The sequence below is a fragment of the Gavia stellata genome, chromosome 3 (genome assembly GCF_030936135.1).
Source record: "Gavia stellata isolate bGavSte3 chromosome 3, bGavSte3.hap2, whole genome shotgun sequence".
NCBI classification, from domain to species: Eukaryota; Metazoa; Chordata; class Aves; order Gaviiformes; family Gaviidae; genus Gavia; species Gavia stellata.
Genome location: NC_082596.1, coordinates 19996336 through 20020107, shown reverse-complemented (window position 1 = coordinate 20020107; position 23772 = coordinate 19996336). Strand labels below are relative to the sequence as shown.

The following is a 23772-nucleotide window of genomic DNA, read 5'->3' as shown; positions in this document are numbered from 1 at the left end:
AGTTATGTTTATATTATTCCTAAATTTGAAGTTGCATAATTATGTTTTTATGAAGACAGTTATTTTTCATTAGTGGTCTGCCAGTTTCCACGATTTTTTCCCATTAATGCAACAGCCACACACAAGTCTGTTGTGCATTTAGGGGGATAGTGTGGGTAAGCCACTCTGGCAGTTTTTATAGTAAGTGTGGGTGTTTATATGCATATTTTAAAATGTTTCATTTTCACTGTGGCATATTCCTTATTGAGTATATAGACTGCAATGCCAAAAACTGAATGTGTTCTCAGAGGAAATATCACTGGCTATCTTCATAACCTGACTTCTCCCAGTATGCCGTGCTTACAGTTTTGCTTTTATGTGTGAATGCAGATGAAGATTATTTTCCAGTTTCTGGTTTAGACAGAAAGCTATACTGAAAGGTGTAACTCTTTGCTACACAAGTGGTTTTGAAATGATGCTTAAAATCAGCATTGCACATATTGAGTTTCTCTTATTGAATGCAGGTTCTGCAGGCATAAGGGTGTTAGTCCCTACCTGTGCAACACTCTAGGAGTGCTGCCCTTCAGCTTGGCTGCAGCTGTGCCCTGACTCGCTATGGACTCTATTGATCCTGGACCAGTAGACTGACTCCCTGGCTTGTCCTTGGATCTGCCTCATCACCAGAAACCTGCCTGGACTCTGAGCTGCCCGCAGCCTGCCCTGCTTGGGTCTGGGCAAGGCTCCGGCCCTGCTGCCAGTCATATCATGCTTGGCTCCTTTTCCCTTTGGCGCCTGCTTCCCAATGAAGAGTTGGGGAAATGCAGTTACAGCGTCTGTCAGGACATGGGAAGAGGGAAACGAAGGACCTCTATATGATACCAGTGCATCCCTACATGAGCCATCTTCCTAGCATCCATCTCCTTAACTGCCTGACACAACGGTACGGAAACCAGCAGCTGGCAGGTTAGCTCTACTGGCAGAACAGGAAGTCTTTAAGGGAAGATATTTAAAGAAAGCAGAAAGAACTGGGTGGTGCGGTTTGGAGTTGAAGGGACTTTTTTTATCAGTGCCTTCTAAGAAGTTGACTAGGCCTCCCAGTGAGAAGGGGACAAAGCCTCCCTTTACCTCATCTAGTCTGTTGAATGTAATGCAACTGGAGGCCTACAGAGCGCTCTGGAAAGTCTTACATTAGGTTACTTAACATCTTCCTCCTTCTTTTTTCTGCACACCAGCAGTGAATGAATACACCGTACCCGGAGGCCAGCCAGTTAACATGCAGAAGCACTTTTTGAAGCATCTGGGTGAACACATTGGGACACTGGCAGGACCCGCTGCCAGCCGAGGCTACACCCTGTCAGAAGCTACTACGGTGAATGTTTTTTTTAGCAGCTTCCAAATTTACAGCTCAGCACCTAGCCAACCACACAGGAATACCTTTACAACCACATATGCAGTATGCTGATAACATTAAAGACCAACGCTTTTTTATCACAGTTCCCCGAAGTGACAAAGACTGGCTCAAACCCCCCTGCAGCCCGGCGGCCGCTGTGGCGGGGCATGGCCGCAGCGAGCGGGGAGCAGCCCGCCGCGGAAGGCGGCCTTCGCCAGGCGCAGTGCGGGCCGCGGGAGAGAAGGAGGCCGGGAGAGACTGGAGGCTGCCGGCGAGGGCGGGCCGCGGGGCAGCGCGGTGCGCTTCGGCCGGGTGCCGAACGCTGCCCCAGCGAGAGGCCACGTCGGCCCGACCCGGCCCCGCCGCCGCCTCAGCAGCCATTGGCCCAATGGCCCAGGGCGGGAGCCGCGGGCACAGACGCGAGCGCCAGTTGGCGGCGCGAGGGGAAGAGGCGCGGCCGGAAGGGGCGGGCCCGTCTCCTGGGTGACAGGAGGCCGAGATGGCGGCGCGGGAGGCGGCGGCGCAGCGGTGCGCGCCCGGCTTTGAATGAGGGGCGGCCGGCGAGGGCGGAGGCTGCGGGAGTGGCCGCCTCGGCCCCTGGCGCCTCACGCCCCCCGGAGAGCCCTCCCCCTTGGAGCAGGTGAGCGGGGGGGGCTGCGCTTCCTTCGCCCGCCGGGTGCCCGCTTCCTTCGCCGCCGGGTGCCCGCTTCCGCCTCGTTTCGGCTGGGAAGGGGGCCCGGCCTCGGCGCCTTCCCGCCGCGGGGTCGGCCGTCGCGGTTCTCCCTTAGTAACTCCCCCGCTCCCTTCCCCTCCGTGCTTGGGACGCCCTGGCCGCCACCGCACCCTGCCGACCCTCGCTCAGCAGCGGGCCTGCCCGGTCGTCCCCGGGGAGCGAGAGGCCCGCGGCCGCCCCCTGTCCTTGCCCGGGTGGTCCGGGCCTCTTCTGCTGCGGAGAGGGGGGGAAATCTCACGGGCTGGGAAAACCATAAAGTGACTAATGAGTAGGTAGGCAGCGTTAGGGGACTGGGAGGTTTGGCACCCTGTGGAAAAGGAGGGGTGGGGGGAGGAAGCATGTCCTGTCAGAGCTGGGGGGTTTAAGCTTTTTTGGGTGTTTCTAGGGACTCTGGGACCGCACTGCGTGGGGTTACCTAGTCTGAAATTTTTCCTTTGTTCATGCTGACTGACAAATTGTATAGAAGTTAACATGAAAGTTGCTCAGTACATCCTTAAACACTCAAGAATCTCTAACAGGTCACAGAGAACTCAAGTGCTACCATCTGGCTTCGCTGCTGTCTTTAGTAACACTAGAGCCTGGGCTGTTCTGTAGAATGGTGGGGCACTATTTCGTGGTTATGAATTCACAACGTAAGTGCCTCAGTTGCACATCTAGTGAAAAATAGTGTAACTTGCTGCTTTATAGTCCTTCTGAATACTCTAGAAATACAGATGTGCCCTGTAGAGATTTCTTTAAGCCATTTTGCACAGCATGTCTTGTAGTGTATCTTGATTGTAAAGATCTGGTGCTGGTTAAGACAGGAGATGTTGCAAGATGATTTTGTGGTAGTAACAGTGAGAGCGTGTTAATTTGTCATCTCTGGCCTTCCATGTAGATACAGATAATTTAAGTCCAGGACAACTAATAAAGACTGGAACAGAACTGGGGTCTCTTAAACTCTGGTTCTGTGTCTGAGAACTTCTCCACTGTTGCAAAGTCAGTTACATGAATTAGTGCATTACATCAAAGACTTCTTGCAAATGTGAACGAAGTTGTAGCGTAGTATCATGGGATTGCATGACTTCAATCTTTGTTCTGTATGCTGGTTTTCAGAAAGCAGTAGCATATATAGATAAGGCATTGTCAAAGAATGACTATGATTAATCAGTGGACATAAACTTTCTATTTTAACTAATGTTGCCTTATTCTAACTTATTCTAATTCACAACAGAAAGCTTCAAGAGGTCGCATTAACAAGCTTGGAACTATATTCAGTTTCTTGGAGAGGAAGGGGTGAGATTAGGTGGTATTATTATAGATGTTTTATGGTTCTAGGAGTAGAACATTTAAAAAAAAGTTGAAACTCCGTATGTCATATAACAGAGTGTTGGGTGTCTAGGAATAGCTTAGGAATTGCCATCATGCACCAATTTTTACTGCCTTTAGTTAGAGAGACAAACATTCCTTCTTGAATTTTGATGTTTTCTGCAGCTCCTGATAGTCGTTAAGTCTCTTCCTGGATTTGAGCGCCTTGGATGTCTTAGCTCACTCCCATAAATCATAGGCAGAGTAGTCTTCTCTCCCAGCTACCTCACAACTGCCTAGTTAGGGTGCTGGTACTGAAAGTTGGAGCATTAGTGTTGAAACTACAGTGCCTATTACGGACATCCCCTGACCACCCCCCTATAGTTAGATAGAGGACATGCCTCTGAGTCTTCCCTTTGGATTCTGCTCTTCTCTCTAACGCCATAGTAGCATGGCTTTAAGGTTCAGTCATGCTGCTATTTAATCTATCCATTTATCAAATTCAGTGGTAAAGACATTGACCTGGTAAGCTTTTTCCTTCTCCTCCAGTGTTCCCAATATTATGTTTCTATATAAAGTGATTAAAAAAACCCTAACCAAACAAAAAACAAACACAGTAATCAACTGGGAAGAGGGGAGTGGAACCTCCTCATTAGGCTGTAGAATCATGGTTGCTCTCTTTGAAATGTAGGAGGTGCTGGTTGTGTTGTTCAGTACCTGACTGAATGCTGTTCCTGAATCATAATGTTGCCTTTCTTAAAATACAGAATGTCTTGTACATCTTGTAATGTACATGATTTGGAGGAGGGTTTGCATGCTTGAAAATAAACAGTTTTTTTAACTCTACCTACTAATCTTCATAAAATTCCATCTTCCTATAAAACTACTTGGGCATCTTCAGATTGATGTGGCCACTCTACTTCTGTAAAATTTCATACAAAGTGAACTTTTAAGAAATCCTATCCTTGCCATGAAAACTTTGGACTAATCATATGGTACTTGCTAGGTTTTTATCAGCTGTTCTAGTGAAAACGTACTGGTTCAGTGGTGCTTTTGTGGAGTTTTGGTGCTGACACATGGAAGCACTCGAGGCCATGTTAGTCTTTTGTACTAGGAAATGGACTTCTCATTTTGCTTTAGGAGGGTGAGGCTTTTTTTGTGGCTACTCATGTAAATATGTAGTTGGTGGGGAACCTTTCTGTTGCAGACAGGTTATTTTTAGGCTTGATTTAGATGCCATCCTTTTGCTATTTAGCTAACTGTGTTTGATTTAAGTTAAATTCACTGTTTCCAAGATGTCTTCATGTGTTCATTCCAGAGTCACAGGTGAGCTGATGTGAAAGAAAATGTAATCAATTCACAAAGCACTGGTAATTCAAGGCAGAAATTCCATTCCGAAGATGGTGATATGTAAAGAAAACTCCACAGTACAAATCAGTTAGCATTGTAGAGGAACAGAGGAGAGCAGGATAGGAGCTTTGTAATAGGAGTGTTTTGACATCTTTTTCAATGTCGGTAGGAGATGAGTTCACTGGGAGAAAACAAGTCTCTAAAGCAGTTTTAGTTCCACAAAGTGACTTTGTTTTAGAATCAGCTCTGTCTCTCGAAATATTGTTTAAGTGGTGTTTGGGTGTGCAATTAGGTATGAAAGAGGAAGTGCTTCTCCAGATGACAATGGACTCATTGTACAGTGATGGCCGGTGACAGTCTTGCTTATTGCATCATAGTTGACTAACTCAGCTGGACTATGTGTGCCACAGACGATTTGCTGGCTAGTGTCAGTGAAGTCAGAGGTGCCAGGAGTTCCAGCGAGGCCGCTGCTGGAAGCTGAAAGCAATGTAAAAATGTTTCGGTTCAATAAACTTCTGAACTTTCCCTCCTTTCACTATGTTTACTTTATGGATCCATAAAATGTTTTCGGGTATAAGTTGCCTCATTCTTCTGACTTGGCTCTAACGTGTTTAACATCTTGCTGCTGCCATGCTTTAATCCCTTCTGTGCTCATCTTCCATGTGAATTTTTGCCGATAGAAGGCAGTATGAGCTACGGAAGTCAAACTCCAGCTAAATTTGGTCTGTTACAAAATTGTTGCACTGACTGCTAGAATTAAATTAATTAGGATTCCTGTCCTTATTTATTTACTTATTTATATCTGTTGTAGTGGAACTTAAAAGTTCAGTTGACAGTAAGTCTTATAAATGTAATACATTAGAAGCAATCTCAATAATGGGAGAAGGAAAGCTTTGTCCCATTTTACAAATGGGAAGCTAAGACATGAGGCGTGATATGCACAAGGGTGTATCAGGCTGACAGACAACTCTATCAGATTTTTCTGAATTCTAGTCCAGTGTTTCACCTTTTGCCTCCATCTGTTAAGAAATGTTCTAGGATTCTTGCTGGAGCACTGCCACTTTGTATTATGTCTCTGTGCCGTCCTGTGTCATAGTCGGCTGCTGATGTAATTGTAGTTCCTTTTGGGACTGATTATCAGAAGAAGGCTGAAGAGAAGAAAAGGAAGAAAGACGGTTGTGGCCCTGACATTTAGTGTTACACTGTTCAGTATTTGCTTCCATTCATGAGATAAGGAAGATATATGGCTGTGCTTCTTTCTGGTGTTTGAGAAAGATGGACAGAAAGAAAAGAATGAACACTTTGTTTCACTTAACAAGTTTAGTGTAATGGTATCAGGTGAATTAAGTTTGCAGTGAACTCAGGAATTATTAAGGTTCCATGTACATTTGTATTCATACAACTGTTTCAGAACATAAATTTATTTACCTTTGAGAAAATTAATTAACTTTGGAAAAAAAAAAAAAACAACCAAAAAAACCCCAACAAAAGGCACCAAACAAAACTCAAAACCTTTAGTTTAGCTTTAACTTTTCTTTTTGGGTAGCTCTGTCCTTGGAGCAACAATACAAATGCTTCAAGTGCTGTTTGAGACACAGTACTTCTTAAAGGTGGGGGATTGCTAATGTTACTATGGCTAGCTGATAGCATATCGTTGCCAAAACTCTGGTTGTGCATCTGACAATTTGTAGCATATAGAGCCTAACTTAATTGGAAAGACTACAATCAAAGCTCAGAGAATGGGCATGCAAAATATAGTTGCTGTCTTGAAGGGCCTAGCGCTGCCACAGTTGAAGTGAAATGCAGCTCTAACACAAATACATTACGTAAGAGTGTGTGTGTGTGTGTGTCATAACTCTGAAATTTTTGAATGATACATAGAAAGTGGAGAGGGACAAGTTATCTGATTGTTATGGGGAATGACAATAGCTATTGAACCCTGCCAAGCAGGCATACTGGTGATACTGGAAGCGTAGTCACTCACGTATAGGAATGACCTGGGAAAAATGGATTAACTTCTAGTGACTAACTCTTGTCGGCAGTGGACTTCACAAGCTTGCAAGCCAGACTTTTGGTTTTTTTAGTTGTTTAACTTTATATTGGAAAGTCAATACAGTATATAATTTGACATATTAAAAAAATAGAGATTAGTTGAAAACCTGGGGTTATATATATACAAATATATATATGTACACATACATATGTATATCTATATATGTGACACGCTTGAACTTTGATTTAGTTTTGCACTTGGCTAATAAAATTCCCAGTCCTTTGAACTTAGGCACAAATAATATCTAGTCTGCAGAAGTTTTTGAGTAATGGTTGCTTCCTAAAACAACCTTTTCAATAAATAGTTTGTTTTTTAATTTAGGATCTGTCTTGGCTGTCCAGTGTGGCAGTCAGGTAGGCAAAACAGTGGGGAAAATGGCTTTATTCTTTCTAACGTTGAGTACTTTTCTACTCCTTCCGTCCTCCCCCCAAGCTGATGAAAGAGTGAATTCTGTTAGAGAAGAGTGGAGTGAGCTTCTAAACAAGCTTCCTTTCAGAAAAGACATACCTTTATTCTCATTTCAGCAGTTTACCTGCTCTCCATACCTCAAATCCTAGGTAGATGGCTTCTAGCTGCCTCTTTTAAAAGTAACAATTTCTTTCACCAATTCAGTGTTAGTTTGCAATAATTTCTACCTTTAGAACAGAGAACTGTCTGACTAGTTGCTATCCACTGTTTTTTCACTAACTTCCACTATTTCTGAATCCTTCAAATTCTTGACTGATGCATTCTCCTGTCACCTAGATACTGTCAAAATTGCTTATTCCAGAAGGTAAGGAACTGCTTGAGCACAATGTGAAATGATAGTCCTGTCTTCAAAGCTAAGAGCTAAATATGTTGGATGGTGTCTGCTGTTCTTACTTTTTTGTGGGTAGTTAGACTGTTCCCTATTCCTGTTAGATGAAAAGCTCATTTAGTACCTACTCTTGTATAAGGTTCTCTACATTTTTAAGTCTTCCATGAAATGAGATTAAGACAACACTAGCATTGAAGTAGAAGTGAAATGTGTCCTATGAGGCCTCTCTCCTGAGCTACAGCTTGGTAGTGCCACCTGTAATTTGGCAGTTACTTACAGACTTAAGCCTTCCATTTTACAGTAAAAGGGCCTGTTTGTTTAATAGCCACCCTGTATGATTTTTCAGTAGCAGAAATTCCTTATCTGGACTGTATGTGAAGCAATATTTCCAGTACTATATTACTACAGTGTTTAATACTAGTTACATTGTCTAGCAAATGAGCACCAATAAAAAATAAATCTAAGCTCCATGAAGCTCATAAATCCCATTATGTACTTTTTAATAAAATCCTCAGGGCAGTATTGGAGCAGCCTACCTAATGATCCACCTTCCTGAGTCTTCCTAACTTAAAGCCTGGAATATAAAAAGTGATTTAAATGCCATAGCATATTTGAAATCAAGCTGTCCTTCCATGGAATACTTATGGCCTGAGGAAAATGTCACAGGGCTGCCTTCTCTTCTCACCAGGAGGTATGTTAAACTTACAACAGAAAAAGTTGTTACAAGTGTAGATGTGTATAATGAAAAGCTATTTGTGAAGCCTAACTTCTTCTTCTTTACTCTGAAATGTTCACCTGTAGAAGAGAGAAAAGGGATCCTTGAATTACAGCATATTCTTTTGACTCAGTCTGTACCTATTTGAGGGGATCTGTTGGAATAACGTGGTATACTGAGTATAAATTCTCTAGATTATCAAACTGACACTGAAAAATAGATGCCAACATAAATGGCTTCAGACAAAGATCAATTTTTTTTTTTCTTGGCTGTGTTTGCTAGCATGATCCAGTCTGGCATAGGAATATTGATAGATCTAGGGGTTAACTTGTGCTATAGTGCACACAGGATGAACAGAGTCTTTGCTGACAATTTTTCAGTGACACTGGTTCTAAATAAACAATGTTTGTTCTCATCATACATTTCCATCAAAATGGAAAATAAATTTAAACGCACAATTTTGGGTTTTGACTTAATGACTAAATTTATAATTTGTATAGGCAAGACTTGCTCAAGCAAGTGCAAGCTTCTTACTGATGATTATTCTCTTCTCCTTGCATTGCTGGTGTTCAGTGCCATTGTTAGTGTCTAAAACAGATCAGCTGTACAGTCACTGCAATTGATTGCCCACGCTTCCCCTTCAACAGTATCTTTAACTGTGACTTTACTTATGATCATGTGCTGTTTCTTTAAAGGCCATATACATTAGGTACTTGTATTATTTACACCAGTGAAATGTCCTGATAGTAGGCAGGTAACATCTTTGCTCCAGGTACCTCCTCTCTTTTCTTGCATTAATATAGTTTCACAGAATGCTCCTTGGTTATCAGCAACTAAGGAAATTGACTTTAAGAACTATGTAAAGATGTATAATCCTCTACATCTAACTTTTTTTCTTTTGCAGGAAGGGTTTCTCACCATGGCCATAACACAGTTTCGACTCTTTAAAATCTGTACTTGCCTGGCAGCAGTGCTTTCTTTCATTAAAAAGTTAATATGCAGGTAAACATGTCTTACTTAATTTGGTTACCTTTTCTTTTTTAATTACAGGTTCTTGCACTTCTTCCCTTCTCCCAATACCCACCCACCACTTTTCCCAGTTCTGATTTTACTAATTGCAAAACAATCAAGACAGATAAAAACTAAGTCAAATTCATTCTTTAATCTGCATATTCCTTGAGTTCAAAAGTCTGCGTAGTGCAGTTGTGAGTGTATTTTGTGGTAAGATAGCTCTAATGAGGAGTGTTTTCTGCAGAACTTTGACAGGGTTTTAAAATTGCCTTTTAAAACTATCCTGTGTCAAACTTGAAGAAGATTTGTTCTCTGCATTTTCTAGAAATACTTGGCAAGTGACATTTTGTTGTTTTAAGAGGTTCAGTTAATGGCATCCACCCAGTCATCAGTCAGTAGGCTGTCATTATAGATGTGATTCTCATCCTCCTTTGTCAAGAATCAGTTGCCTGAGACTTCAGATTGTTCTGCCTGTTGGAAATTCTTTCAGAAGTTTGGAGGACAGTGATTAAAGTTCAAAGGAACTGCTTTTTTTTTTTTTTTTTACAAACATGACTTATTTTTGCTTACTCTAAGTCATACTTAGTGTTCTTTTGGGTTGTAGACCCATGAACGCAGCACTGTAGTTCCTAGAAGCATTCAAAAAACCCTCAAGAGTTATGGTTATTTAATAGTAGAGTTCAATAGTACAGTAGCAGAGTACCTGAGGTAGATCTTCTCAGCACTGTGCTGTCATCTGAACTACTGTTGCTTCTTGCCACTCTTGCAGAATGTTGATTTACATAAACAAAGAGCAATCTAGAGAAATGTATTCTCCTTTTGAGTATGATGACTACTACTTTGCCAGTGAGGTTAAAGCATATGCAAAATATGTGGTAGACAAAAAATAACTGTTTATTTCCTGTTCCACCTTTGCTTATTCCAAGAATAAGAGGAAGCTCTCAACTGGTTAGTAAATTCACTACAGATCTAGCGAAGCTTTAAAACGATACATTTTAATGCTGCATACCACTATACAGATGTCAACCTTAGTGCTGTGATTTGAATTCCAAATTAAATTAAGAATACTTGCTGTTCAAGTTCTAAAAGTCAAAACACTGAGTTGATGATAGCTTCTATATTATGTGGACACTTCATCTCTCTAAGTGTTAAGATAGCTTTTATAAGCACATAATTGTTTAGTAGGTGTAATGACAGTATTTTCCTGTTTTTCAACTTTTGAATTAACTAAATCCTTGAACAGCTGAGGAACTGCTTGGGGTAAAAAGTAGGAGAACTTTTCTTCTGTGAATAACAATTAGTTGAAAGAATGAAAATTTAAAATCTTTCACATAAGCAAGTCAGTGGATCAAATTAGTTCAGTCCATTAACTACACATGTTTCTCCTGTTTAATGTCAGCTCCAAAGCATAGCTTGAATTTTGTTTTCCTGTAATGCATCCCTGCCTATGAGTATGCCTGATAACCAGCAAATGTGATTTAATTAAATGTGTATTTTATTTCAATGGATATGAGGTAGTACTTACTTAGATTATATAGTTAATATTAGTTTTTAATTTAAACAAGTGCCTGTAGAGATCGTGCATCTTTCTAGTCAGCATAAAGTCTACGTATAGTACTAGTCATCTCTTTAGTTAAAAGTTTTTTTGATAAACAACAGCCTGCCTGAATTCACTGTTTCCAGGAAATAAAAGGTATAAATATAAAAAGAGATGAAACTTTGTTCTGTTTGAAATCTCTAGTTACCTTCTCCAGCTGAGAAGTAAGAATGCTTTTAATTAGCAAGGAGAAACAAAACCAAGAATTCTTGAGGCATTTGGCATTCAGAGCAGTGATCAATATCTGTCTAATGATGGTTGTGAAGCAACTGTTCCTATAAGCGTCTTGTTCCCTTTGTAGAAGAAGAAGTGGAGATACATAGCCTTCCTCAGTGCTGCCCTGTTTAGCATATTCTTTCCCATGTTGTATGACAGAAGCTGTTTCCTCCCACCTTCAGCCTTGTCAGTGTAATCATTTTGGCTAGATGTTTGTTATAAGCCACTTGCTGGAGTCTTCTAGATCATATAAATAGGGAAATATATATAATTGCAGAAGTGATGGCTTAGAATAGTATTAAAGATATGTACGTTGTACCGGTCTGAAGGAGGATGTTTCCAAGCTTGGGTTTCCTTTAGAGACATCAATTAAATCTAGTCAGTCAGAACCAGAAGTCTCTAATGTGTTTAGGGGAATAGTGTTTTCAGCTTCCTTTACCCCTAAACTGTGTTGCTTTTCAGCTTAAAGGAACAGTTTCTAAAGGGGCTAGAGTTAATTATAGAAAGCTTGAAAATTTGGTGATAGCACCTGATCTTTCCTAAGTAAGAATATATTGGGCTTAAAGTAGGAAAAATATATCTAATCACTCACCAGCATGCAACGGAGGTGGTACTGCAAGCAATTCTGCTATTCTGAGTTGATGGCAGAATGTTCTATAATAGTAAAACTAATAGATATGAACTCCAAATTGTAGTTTCCCAGTTGTATTCTCATCAGTAGTAATAAATGAAACTTAACTTTACCAAGCTGCATAAGGTCAATTACATGCCTGTCTTGCTATAGGAGCTTATACTCCTTGGGGAAGACATCGAGTGTGAGCCTGAATTTCATTCTTTTGTGTTGTAAGGTTTTAAAATAGAGCGTATGTCAGCTAAGAATATTGTAATTATCATTGTGATCTTTGAATGCTATCATTAAGTAAATATCTAGGTGGCTTATTTGCAATGTATTGGTGTTTGTCATCAATTAAAATTATTTGATGTAGATGCTAAAATGCTTTCATTGAAACAGTATTCTTTAAGTGAGTAGAAGCATGTATTGAATAGAAGCTGTTGACTTCCATAATCTTGTACTATCTCAGTTTAGACTTTGAAGGAAGAAGTGCTTTAGAGGGGTTTTCAAATCAGGCAGCTCGGAAAGTGTTTTGTTAGACACAGCTTAACATCTGAGACAAGTAGAAAGATTTCTCAGCTTAGAGTAGAAATGGTTATCTTTGAACAGCTGTAGATCAATAGTGTTTGCTTCATAAGCACTGACAATTTAAAATTGTAACTGACTGTATGCAAATAACTGAGTTAATTTGTCCATTTTTGTATTTCTTAGAGTTGCTTCTCCTCCATTTCCGCTGCAGTTTGAAAAGCAAATTGCACTTTGAAATTCTTGTGAACATCGCCTTAAATTCATGTTGAAATTCCTTTGTTTAGCAGACTTTTACTGGCAGTAGTTAATACTAAGGTAGTTTAAGCACTTAATGTTTTAGCCATGACTATTTTCAGTAGTACTGTTCTCAGACTTCCTTTTTGTTTTTTTTAAACTTAGTGCTCATGTTTTCAGAGCTTGGAGGAATCCTACATTTTTCTTTCAGGTCTGGAAGAGGGCGAAAGTTAAGTGGAGACCAAATAACTTTGCCAACCACAGTGGATTATTCATCTGTTCCTAAACAGGTAATTGCTTAAGTGGTAGGTGATTTAATCATTCTGTTAAGTGATTATCTATTACACCAGTCCTACAACAGGATTGGTATATATCTTAGAAAGATACAATATTAATATATATGTTACATGATATTAAGTACATATCTTAGCAAGATAGAAGACAAGTTTTTACTTGCAGATAATATTAACTTGTACCATATACTTCTATTCAGCCGGAAGTAGAAGACTGGTCTTCATGGGATGAAGATGCACCTACCAGTGTGAAGATCGAAGGTGGCAATGGTAATGTGGCTGCTCAGCAAAATCCTTTGGAACAAATGGAACCTGATTATTTCAAAGATATGACACCAACTATAAGAAAAACTCAAAAAGTAGGTATTGCACTTTCAGCTGTACTTATGGAGGGTTTTCCTTGCTCTAAAATAGGCTATAAGTAAATTGACAGCTTATAGAAGGTGCTTCTGGTAAAATTCAGCTGTCCTGTTGAAATGAGAATAGGTGCGGATGTCTAGTCTAACATGTCCAACTAAAAATACTGACTCTTTGAGATCTTACCAAATGTGATGCTAGTTCACGTTTACATCTTCTGTCTCAGAAAACAATGGTTACTTGTTTCATGAAGTTATATTGGGGAGGCTGGAATTAGAGAGCTGATATTTCAAAATAGCTTGCTCTTCAAATATCCATTTTTATTCTGGGGACAAGACAGAAGGGCATATTCACAAGACCATCAACACTGTAAAGAAATGCTAATTAAACTTCTGGTAATTAGAAGTTTTGTTTCTATGTGCAAATCTTCCAGCTGGGTACTTAGAGGGCTTTGAGTCAATTGGAAAACCTTTTTCACAACGGAGGCAGTCAAGCACTGGAACAGGTTACCAGAGATGTTGTGCAGGCTTCATCTCTGGAAGTTTTCAAGACCCAAGTGGATAAGCCCCAAGTACCTTCATCAGCCTCAGAGCTGGCAGAGCTTTGAGGAGGAGGTTGGATTACAGACCTCCTGAGGCTCCTTCCAACCTGAATCTTCCTGTGGTCCTATGAACTGGAGATGGTACTGGGGTCAGTGTTCTGTACATTCAGGATCTGTAGTATTCTGTGGACTAAATTCTTCTAAGGATTTTGACCTCCAAAAATCTGGGGGGCAGAGGAAGACTGGAGGAGAGGTAGATTTCTCCTTTGTATCTAATGATGTTTTTCACCTAATAGCTTGAGCTTCAGGTACAGAACAAAACTTGAGAAGAGACCAAGCTGTTCGAATACTGTATACTGGGTTTTGTTTAAACATATCTCTAGGGATGACTGCAGGCACCATAAAGAACATTTCTGCCAACTTGACCTTGTTACCACTCTTAAATATGAATTTGCGTTTGTATTTCCGCTGAATCTGAACTCAATATGAACCCTGAGATCTGAGGTGGGATCTACTTGTGTTATCACTCATATCTACAATATCTGGAAATGGAACGTCAGTCAGATAACAGAGTCTGTCATTGCTAAATAAGATGGTCTAGTCCTGTTTTGTTTCTTGCTTGCATTGGTACTAGCATTTGTGCAGTCAGTGGAACTGTGGATGTACCTCTTTTGGAAGCAGCAGAGACTTAAAATAGGCTAAACAAAATAAGTAAGTTGCTATCTTGAGGTCAAGACAAGTAAGGAATACATGATCTTAGCAAGCATGTTAAATTTGCTAATAAGCCTTTTAGGAGAAGCATTAGTGCATGTTTTTCAACCAAATCAGTACAGAGTTTTACCAGTTGATGTGGTAGTGAATTACATTTCAACTATTGAAACTTAAATTGTCTGCACAGATATGCTATTCAAGTAGCTAAAAGAGCTTATGTTCCAAAGTAGTATAGCTGTGCAGACAGCACTATCCTCAAAAGTAGCGTCTTACAGTGACCTATCATGGAAACAGGATTTCTCCAAGGAATATGTCATGTAGTTAGTAGTTTATGTGAGTACTGGGAGGTGTGGCTATTTGATCTGTAATTTTTTGTGCCCTTTTCTCTGTCTTGATACATTCATGGGTTTCCATGTGACTTAAGAAGAATCTAGTGGGGGGAGGAGGGAGTTCTTGTGTCTTCTGCGTTTAGCTTCTCTCACTTATCAGTTCATTTGGCTGTACAGCTTCCAGAACCTGAGCAGGTTTGAGACACAGTGCAGTGTTGTATAGCTGTACCTTCATAGACACAGAGTTATATGATCACCAAGGAATCTGTGCAGTGCTTTGACTTGCCACTTTTCATTCCTTTTTTTTAATATTTTCAGATAGTTATTAAAAAAAGAGAGCCTTTAAATTTTGGGATTCCAGAGGGAAGCACAGGATTCTCTAGCAGATTAGCAGCTACACAAGATACTCCTTTTATTCACCAGTCTGTAAGTATGCTCTAAGTATTGATCTTGTTTTTGACAGTTATGTGACTGTTCTGTAGGAGAAGGAATAGCCTGCCTAAGGTCTGCATCATGGGGAGCAAGAGGAATAGTTGTGGAATAATGTAAATTGTTTTGAAATTGAGGATTTGGTTCACAGAAATGAAGTAGTCAATCTATTTTTAACTAATTTATTCTACTGAGAAACTCAACAGATCAGTGATAAAAAGGTAAGAAGCTTCCAAACACTTGTATACTTGCAAATCTTCTAAAGCAACGGACTATACTTATTTTTTTGGATTCTACACAGTAAGTTCCTAACAAAAGAGTAGGCATTTTTTTTGAAGGCCTCTAGGTTACCTTTGCTTTATTATCTTGGACCCATTTTTAACTTTCTCCTTCTCTTTTCCTTTCTGTAGGGATTGTATTCTAACAGTCTCCTAATTTTTGCTCTTTAGCCTTTGAAAAAATAGCCTAGTTACCTAATAGCCTGGCTGTTCAGAGGGAGATGCTCTCTCTCTCTTCCCCTTTGCTGCCTTTAACAGTGCTTCAGCTTTGATTAACATAGTGCACAAAAGGATCTAGGCAGAAAGCCGTACAGAATGGTCATACCACTTCCTTAGACTGTCCATAATGAAAATAATTCAGGAAAGGACTTCTAGTGTGTAAAAACAGCACTCAAGTGATATTGGACACACAAACATGTGCATGTACATGTTGGTTTGTCCATGCAACTTCCAGACATCTTTTACACTATTTACTCAATTCATCTGCTCAATTTATCTTCTCCTTCCTAAAAATGCACCTCAGTACTTCCTTCCTTCCTTCCTTTTTTACCAACCAACAGAATCCAAAAAAACCTCCAACAATTAACTGGAAAAAGGCAGTATCAGAGCCGGGGAAAATGCGTAGACAATAGGCTGAGAAGTACTGTCATATCTCAAATACTTTTGAAAGTCTGAAGCATCAAGGTTAAAAATAAAAGTGTTTTATCTAATTTTTCCATGTGCTTAGAGCTTCTCTTCCTTTGTTTCAGCCTGAACTGGGAGACTTGGATACTTGGCAAGAAAATACTAATGCCTGGGAAGAAGAGGAAGATGCTGCCTGGCAGGCAGAAGAAGTTCTTAGGTAACTGAAAATAATGTAACACCATGTAAACTTTTACATGTAAAAGAATCAAATACAGGTTTGTTGTAACACCTTTTTGATAAGTGCTAAGAATTGTTAAACAATTCTTAAGACAAATGATTTTTATCCATCTGATCTCTATGTAACTGGTACTTGGCAGAATACATTTTGGACCCAGTCAGTTTAGTAGATGAGATAGTGCGGGAAATCTGAGAATCACTGGAACATTGGAACAACACATTAAGCCCCCTCAAAATAAACAACAGCGGCCCCCCTGAAACCCAACAATTTATTATGTACAAACAACATGTTTCAACTTGATGAAGTAAAATACCACTGAATGTCCTTATAAAAAGGATCATAAGCATGTGCTGTAAAGTAAAAATAGTTCAGGATAGGAGGTGGAGTTATAAGTATGTTCTTGGAATCCCCGTAGAAGCCATGCTTTTCTAGCTAACTTAAACTAGCTAATAAGGCTTGGATGTACAATCAGTGTCTTGCACAAAGTGTGAATACTTGATCTGTTCCATTTGTGTTCTTTTTTTTTCCTCTTAAGAACATGTGGAAGGAGTGCGAAGGGTAAAGAGATGCAGACTGAGTTTAAGCTAATCACATGCAATGATTTGAATGGGCAGTGACTTATGTTAACCTGTTTAATTTCAAAGTTTTATCAAACTTTAATTGCTTGCTACATCATCAGATAACCTGTCTCAGATGGCTCCAGCTTCCTAAACTGCTCTCATTCTATTCACAAAATCACAAATACAGGGCTTCAGTGGGACAGTAGTGATACTATGAAATAAGGACATGATATATTAAAAAATCATTCTAGAACTGTGAATCTTCAAAGGAAAAAAGGTGTTTTTGAAAAAAAAAAAAAGGATTCTGGTCAACTATTTATTGTAATATTTGGGAAAATTTGCTTTTTTCAACCCATAAAATAAGACAAGAGGGAAGTCACCAGCACACTTCGGATGCATTAATGATAGATAATAAATTCAACCAATTCTAATTCTGTCAGTCTTGCTCTGCAGCAGCTTAACATGTGAGGACAGAGTTGTAATGCAAATATTTTTGTAAACTTGACCAGAATGTACACAGAGGTATCTGATTAATATCTTGGGGTTTTTTTAACTTCAGTACTGAAACTGTTTCAGGTCTTGTCTTTCACTAGTGTATCACAGAAGTACAGGCCTTGTGATAAGAGTGATGTGGCTTTGGGCTGTTTTTCACAGAATCATGAAGGTTGGAAAAGGCCTATGAGATCATCAAGTCCAACCATTAACCTAACACCACCATGCCTACTAAACCATGTCCCGCAATGCCACATCTACACGTTTTTTGAACACCTCCAGTGATGGTGACTCCACCACCTCCCTGGGCAGCCCGTTCCAATGCCTCACCACTCTCTCAGTAAAGAAATTTTTCCTAATATCCAGCCTAAACCTCCCCTGGTGCAACTTGAGGCCATTTCCTCTTGTCCTGTTGCTAGTCACTTGGGAGAAGAGACCAACACCCACCTCTCTGCAACCCCCTTTCAGGTAATTGTAGAGAGCGATAAAGTCTCCCTTCAGCCTCCTCTTCTCCAGACTGAACAACCCTAGTCCCCTCAGCCTCTCCTCATATGACTTGTGCTCCAGACCCCTCACCAGCTTTGTTGCCCTTCTCTGGACATGCTGCAGCAACTCAGTGTCCTTCTTGTAGTATCCTTTGTTCCAAGGATAGCAGTTTTTCCCATAAAGTATTATCAATAGGCTCAATAAGATCTTTAATCTCTAAAGTGCACTCTACTGAGACTTAATCTATGATGCACCAAACAAGGAACATGAAAGGCAATGAAAAATACTGCTTTTTTTGAACTGAGGAATGAAACAACTACTTTTGCTAACTGCAGAGGCTGCATTGTACTTTACTTAACCCTTACCACATTCCATTACACATGTTTTTAGGACTATGAAAAGAAGTACTCAAACATTCTGAAGGAGGGACTTGCCTTACACAAATTAGCTATTAAAAATAACCTGGTGTGTGCCTATGCCAGCGTATTTCTGGAGTGTAAAGTTTGTGTAGTGGATATTCCCAGGATGCTCAAAGGTATATTGCCTGTCAGTTGTCAGGTTCATGGCTTACGTGGCGATAGCAGTGGGGTTTTCCCCCCAACTCTGTTTTTCAAAGTGTCATCTTATTTGGTTGAAGCTGTTCTAAAGATTTCAGCCTGGCATCTTTACTATTGAAAGGCTTCACCTCAAGTGGTTAATTTTCATAGAATTCCTCCCTGGCCCCACTAAAAGGTATCAAACTTTACTTGTTTTAGAAGGGATGTGTATGCGTCCAAATATTTCAAGTAAATAGAACATGATCAGAACGGTAACTGTCTGTATTACATACCACTTGGCCAGCTATGAATGGCCACCTCGGTACAACTGATCATTGTGTAAGCTGTATCCCAGCTATGTGAAGTAAAACCTTTGTTTTATTCATGACACATCAAATTACAATGTTTTTCTGTAATTGCGGAAAGTGCTGACTGATTTTTAGCAAGATTGATAGGAAATACCTTCTGGATTTACAGTTTCTCTTGCAGTAGACATCTGTGGTGTAATTAGCATCTGACATTTAACATAAAACTTAAGTATAGTACTTGACAGGCCTGGCTGTGTTTTCAACAGACTGTAGTAAGGAAGTGATCTGGAGTCTCTTCTTAACGCTAGAAGACTGCATCTTGGTCTACAAAACGATCTGAAGATTTCAGACTGCTAAATGGGGGACAAAGTCCCCCTAACCCCCCAGAGCATTAATGCTGACTGTACTCCAGCAGTGCTTATTGAGAATGAAATAACTGTGAAGAAAAAAGTAAGGATCTCCCTTAGCTAGCAGTGTCTAGGTACCTGTTGGCGCTCAGCATTCAGAAGTGTCTTAGGCTGGAATAATTTTTATGTAGTAACAGAGTGCTGATCAATCATGCAAAAATGGATGTGACCTGCTGAATAGCAGAGAAGACTATATCCTATGGCCTTTCTGGTGACTTAATGCATATGTGTAACAGTTGAAATAAGCATGTATAGTAAGCCAAATGCTTCCTGGAATCAAAGCATGCTGAAAGACAGTGCTGAGGAGTAGGTTACTAGTGCCTGAGAAGTTCCTGGAGTCTGTTTTGTTTTTCCCACTCCCCACCAGTTTCTGGGCTGGGATGCACTGAAATCTTCCAGTCAGCGATAAATCAGCATGGTGGACGATAAACTGGACTTTCAGTTAATTGAAGTTAGTTAGAACTTGGTTTCTTCTGAAAATTGTAGATACCTATTTGCACCTTTAGACTTTCTAATAACAATGAAGGTTTTTTCCCAGTGGAAACAGTTTAGCTAAATGCTGGTGCATTTTTAGTTGTGTCGGAGTAAAAGACCAAATGGAATGAAATCATTCTTATTACAGTTTTTCAGTATGTATACAGTAAATAAAAACATACTGGATAAGAATGTCTATTAACAGTGTTCTGATGCTAATTAGTGGTCTGCTAACCAATGAGAGAGATTTAGCTTTTTTTGGACATAACTTGTGTTAGGAAGGCAAAGCAAGGTTGACATCAGGAATGAATACTTTCCTGGTTTAAACAACTTGCATCATTCCATCCAAACTCTGCTGAACTCCTTGCTTTAGAACCCAGAAAAAGTGAATCAGATGTAGCTGCAGTTCATCATAGGCTCTTCCTTTATTGAGAAATGAAACCTTTCTGAGCCTGAAAGGTAGTAACTTTATGTTGAAAACATTCAGGAAGTTTGCAATAGAGATCAGTGTTTTGAATAATGACCAAGTAAAAGAGCAGTGGAAAGGTAATCACTTTGTGGTAAGCTACTTATTTGTATTTTTTTAGTGACTTCAGTTCCTCTGTCTGAGGTGATGTTAAGGTCTCTTCTCATTTGGGTGTAACTGAAGTCCAGTAAAGTTACTCAGCCAGTAGAGGGCATGGAAACCACTTCTCTGTGCAGAGGAGTTCTGTGTCCTGCGGTTTAGAAGGGGGAAAAGAAACATCATCTGTTCTGACTCCCTCACTTCAGAATTGCAAATGAATAGCAGCATTGATTAACACCTCATGTGGCTTTTTGGAACTCTACTGTCTCTACACGCTGGCTGGTGTACATACAGCTCTTCCCTTCTGTATCAGTTTAGAGATGTGGGGAATATAAGAAAATCTGCTCCTGTAAAATGGCAAATACTATTACTCTGCATATGCTACTCTCCATATGCTAGACTGACAGCACTGTCAACTATCTGGCTTTCTGGTGGAATGTAGAATAGCAGGTCATGATCTCAAATTAAAAAAAAAAAAAGTTTGGGCTTCCATTAACTTAGGAGGTAGATCCTGATGTGAGTGACTAATTTCATTCTTCCATGATAGACAGCAGAGCAGTTCAATAGAGTATAGGAATATTTCTATCCATTAACAATCAATCAAGGGAAACCATGAAGGTATTCGATAAGTGCAGTCCCTCTCCTGTCCAAAACAAAGATAATATGTAGTCTTTGTACCTCAAATATTTCTAAGTTTTGTATGCTCAGTTTGTCCATAGTTGGAATCTACCAGAGAAGGTTGCTTCAGGTGATGATAGTTTTTAATTCTGTATGTTTTACACACTGAAGTGAATGTGCACAGGTAATTTAGATACATGGAAAGTTAACTCCTTACTGCCTTGTGAATTAGAATTATTTATTCTCTTTTAATAAGCAGTTCTTTATTCTTACTGAATCTGTGTTAAATTTCACCTTTTCAAGTTAATGAAGCTTTGGTTTTATTTTTAAAGTCCTCTTGCAAGCAACTTAGAAAATTTTCCATATCTAATAAACTGAATCGAAAGCAGGATTGACCTCCTTATACCATTCTATTACTACTTACGCAATACAGGAGAGAGCTGCAATGTGCCACTTGGAGTATGGATCCTTGTTGCCCCTGTGCTGTGCCCCAGTGATGTGTTCTAGCTGAAGTGGGAGAATAAAATGAGTGGATTTTTGTGTTGTTTTTTTCGTTCGCTGTAGTCAGCCATGTATTTGTTGAAATTGGAAACCTGTTTCTGTAGACAGATTCATTGAGCTAGGAGATAGTGATGTCTGGGGTTTTATAGCAGTGATAAGAAATAATGCTAAAAGGATACACAACTGAAGACTTTTTTTTTTGTTTTACTTCTTTAAAGGCTATTGTTTATATTTGTACTGAACAATAGATCCTGAACATGTGAAAGGGAATATTAGAAGTTATCATCTCATCTGATCATGAGGAAAATGTTTGTAGTACTTGCATTACAAAGAGGATAACTACTGATGCCTCTGCTGAGGGAAAGGGGGAACACAAGTCAGTGTTCTAGACAAGTTGAACTGTTTTGGTCTGAATTTGAAAAGACAGGTAATCTCGCTACTCAAAGCATTAGATAGATTTATTTATTTATTATTTTTTTCCCCCCTAAATAGCTCTATGCCTTATAACTGTCGTACACTCTCACTGATTCACTTACTCTGAATCTTTGAGAATTGAGTGGCTTTTAGATTGTAAAATATTTGAACAAATATTACTGTTAAGACTTGATTAATCTGAAAAAATTACTTCAGCACAATAAAAGAATAACTGTTTTGAGCCTAACTACAGTAGACTGAAGCTCTGTTTTTATTACTTATAGTAACTTTATTGACAGGAACTTAAGGTACAGCTATGCTGAAAATTAGATTCCTGCTATTTAGCAATTCATGTTCTCTTTAATTACAGACAACAGAAGATAGCAGAAAGGGAAAAAAGAGCAGCAGAACAACAACGAAAGAAAATGGAGAAAGAGGCCCAAAGGCTAATGAAAAAGGAACAAAACAAAATTGGTGTAAAACTGTCCTAACAGAAACCAGGCATCAATGGTAGTGCCAGTGAAAAAGAGAATTTCAGCTCTACAACATACATATTGGTATTGATTTAAGTATTTCTAGGACTTCAGCACACTTCTTGGTTTCAGTGCATTCTTCAGGTCATCTGGGAAGCCAGGATTCTCCCAAGATATCTTGAACTACTAGTAGGTGGTTCTTAAAGGAGAAAAAAGCCACAGAAAATCATGCCTTGATGGAATGATGTTTCCTGCAATAGTTCTATTCCAGCACCCTTCTTTGCAGCAAAAGTGATTGAGCAAGGATGTTGATTGAAAGACACTCTTAATGAACAGCTCAAGCCTAGAGAAAAGAATGTAAATACTCAGTGGTGGGAAATCTACTGTATTGTCTGTGCTTACCTGAAACATGTAATTAAACAGTTTTAAAGAACCCTTTGCTTCCTGTCTGATAAAGAATGTCTGCTTTTGCCTTTTTATAAAAGTATTTATAAATACTTTACAGCTTGCCATGGGAGATCATATTGACCTGTGCAGAAGAAAATTACTTGTTATGGATGACCTAAATGTACTCCTGGTGGAGTATGCTATGGTAGAGCACAAGTTACAACTGAACACTAAAGTAGATTTCTTGTCACTTGGTCACTTGCAGCTTCCTGTGCTACTGTGCCCATTTACAGCTCTGCAATGGCTACCAGCAGTGGCATCACTACACAACAGTGGTGAGCACTGCTCCTTTCTTATGAAGGCTGATCTTGTGAACGTAGGGGAGTGATTTAATCACTTACTTGTAGTGGTAAATTTGTATTTCTAACAGAAATTCTTTTACTTCCAACAGTTAGTGGAAAAAATCCTCCCACCTTATACTTGTTGCATAGGCAGTATAATTAAAAAAAAATTGTGTCCTCCTGTTAATAAAGCAAGTGTGAAAATTCTCAGTTCAGTTAAGAGGACTTTCAAATTCCATTTTTGTACATTACTTTAATGTACATTTTTGTACATTAAAGTACATTTTATGTACTTTACATAATGTACATTTTGTACTTTTTGTACATTACATTACTGTATGTATTTACAGTGGAATTCCTCTGGGAAAAGCGTGCAAGGTAAATACTCAGAAGACAACAGTGCTTTAATGAAGAAGAAAGTTAATGTCTGCTGGAAGGGAAGGTGGGTGGGAGGAGGGGAGTCTGTGTGGTTCTTATGTGCAGCTCAGAGCTTCAGTGAATACCTTCTCCATCTTCTGCTATGTGGATGCTATTATCCCTGAATTCATGGGTTGTATGGATTTCTTACCTTGTGATGGATGAGTGAAGACAACAAATTCTGTGCCAGAGACTTGTTCCCTGTGCATACAGGGAACAGTGAAGTTGTAAAAGAATGGGAGGGTGTGAGGGGCTATCTGACTAGATCATCTCTGCCTAGAAAAATACAATTTTTAACTAAGTTGTAAGTAGATTCTGACACAAGTTTTGCTTAAAAGGTAAGTAATTGAGAAAGCAAGACAATAAGAATTACCTTTAATGGCCATAGTCATGGAGAAAAGTTTAAAAATGTTTAGTATGCTTGTCATACTGCTTAATCTTGTACAAGTCAACTGATTTGACAGCAATCTTCAGATATGAAAGAAGTCCTT

General features: G+C 39.5%; 1 protein-coding gene across 2 annotated transcripts; it reads left to right on the top strand.

The window, feature by feature from the left end:
* The first annotated feature begins 1936 nt into the window (after positions 1-1936).
* Positions 1937-22660, top strand: EBAG9 (estrogen receptor binding site associated antigen 9). Of its 2 annotated transcripts, none has more exons than XM_059815396.1 (7): positions 1937-2009; positions 9208-9305; positions 12714-12792; positions 12996-13154; positions 15052-15159; positions 16190-16281; positions 22034-22660. In XM_059815396.1, exons 2-7 carry the CDS (start codon positions 9223-9225, stop codon positions 22152-22154), a joined length of 642 nt encoding a protein of 213 aa, XP_059671379.1. In that variant the 5' UTR covers positions 1937-2009; positions 9208-9222; the 3' UTR covers positions 22155-22660. The 2 variants fall into 2 exon arrangements, with proteins under 2 accessions (XP_059671379.1, XP_059671377.1); XM_059815394.1 differs by lacking the exon at positions 1937-2009 and adding an exon at positions 8201-8279.
* The last annotated feature ends 1112 nt before the right edge of the window (positions 22661-23772 follow it).

Bases quoted from the DNA above. Each gene is read 5' to 3' on its own strand.
- EBAG9 (XM_059815396.1), top strand. From the start codon at position 9,223: ATGGCCATAACACAGTTTCGACTCTTTAAAATCTGTACTTGCCTGGCA. The intron at 13,155-15,051 runs GTAGGTATTGCA...TAATATTTTCAG, and splicing joins CTATAAGAAAAACTCAAAAA to ATAGTTATTAAAAAAAGAGA. The intron at 15,160-16,189 runs GTAAGTATGCTC...CCTTTGTTTCAG, and splicing joins CTCCTTTTATTCACCAGTCT to CCTGAACTGGGAGACTTGGA.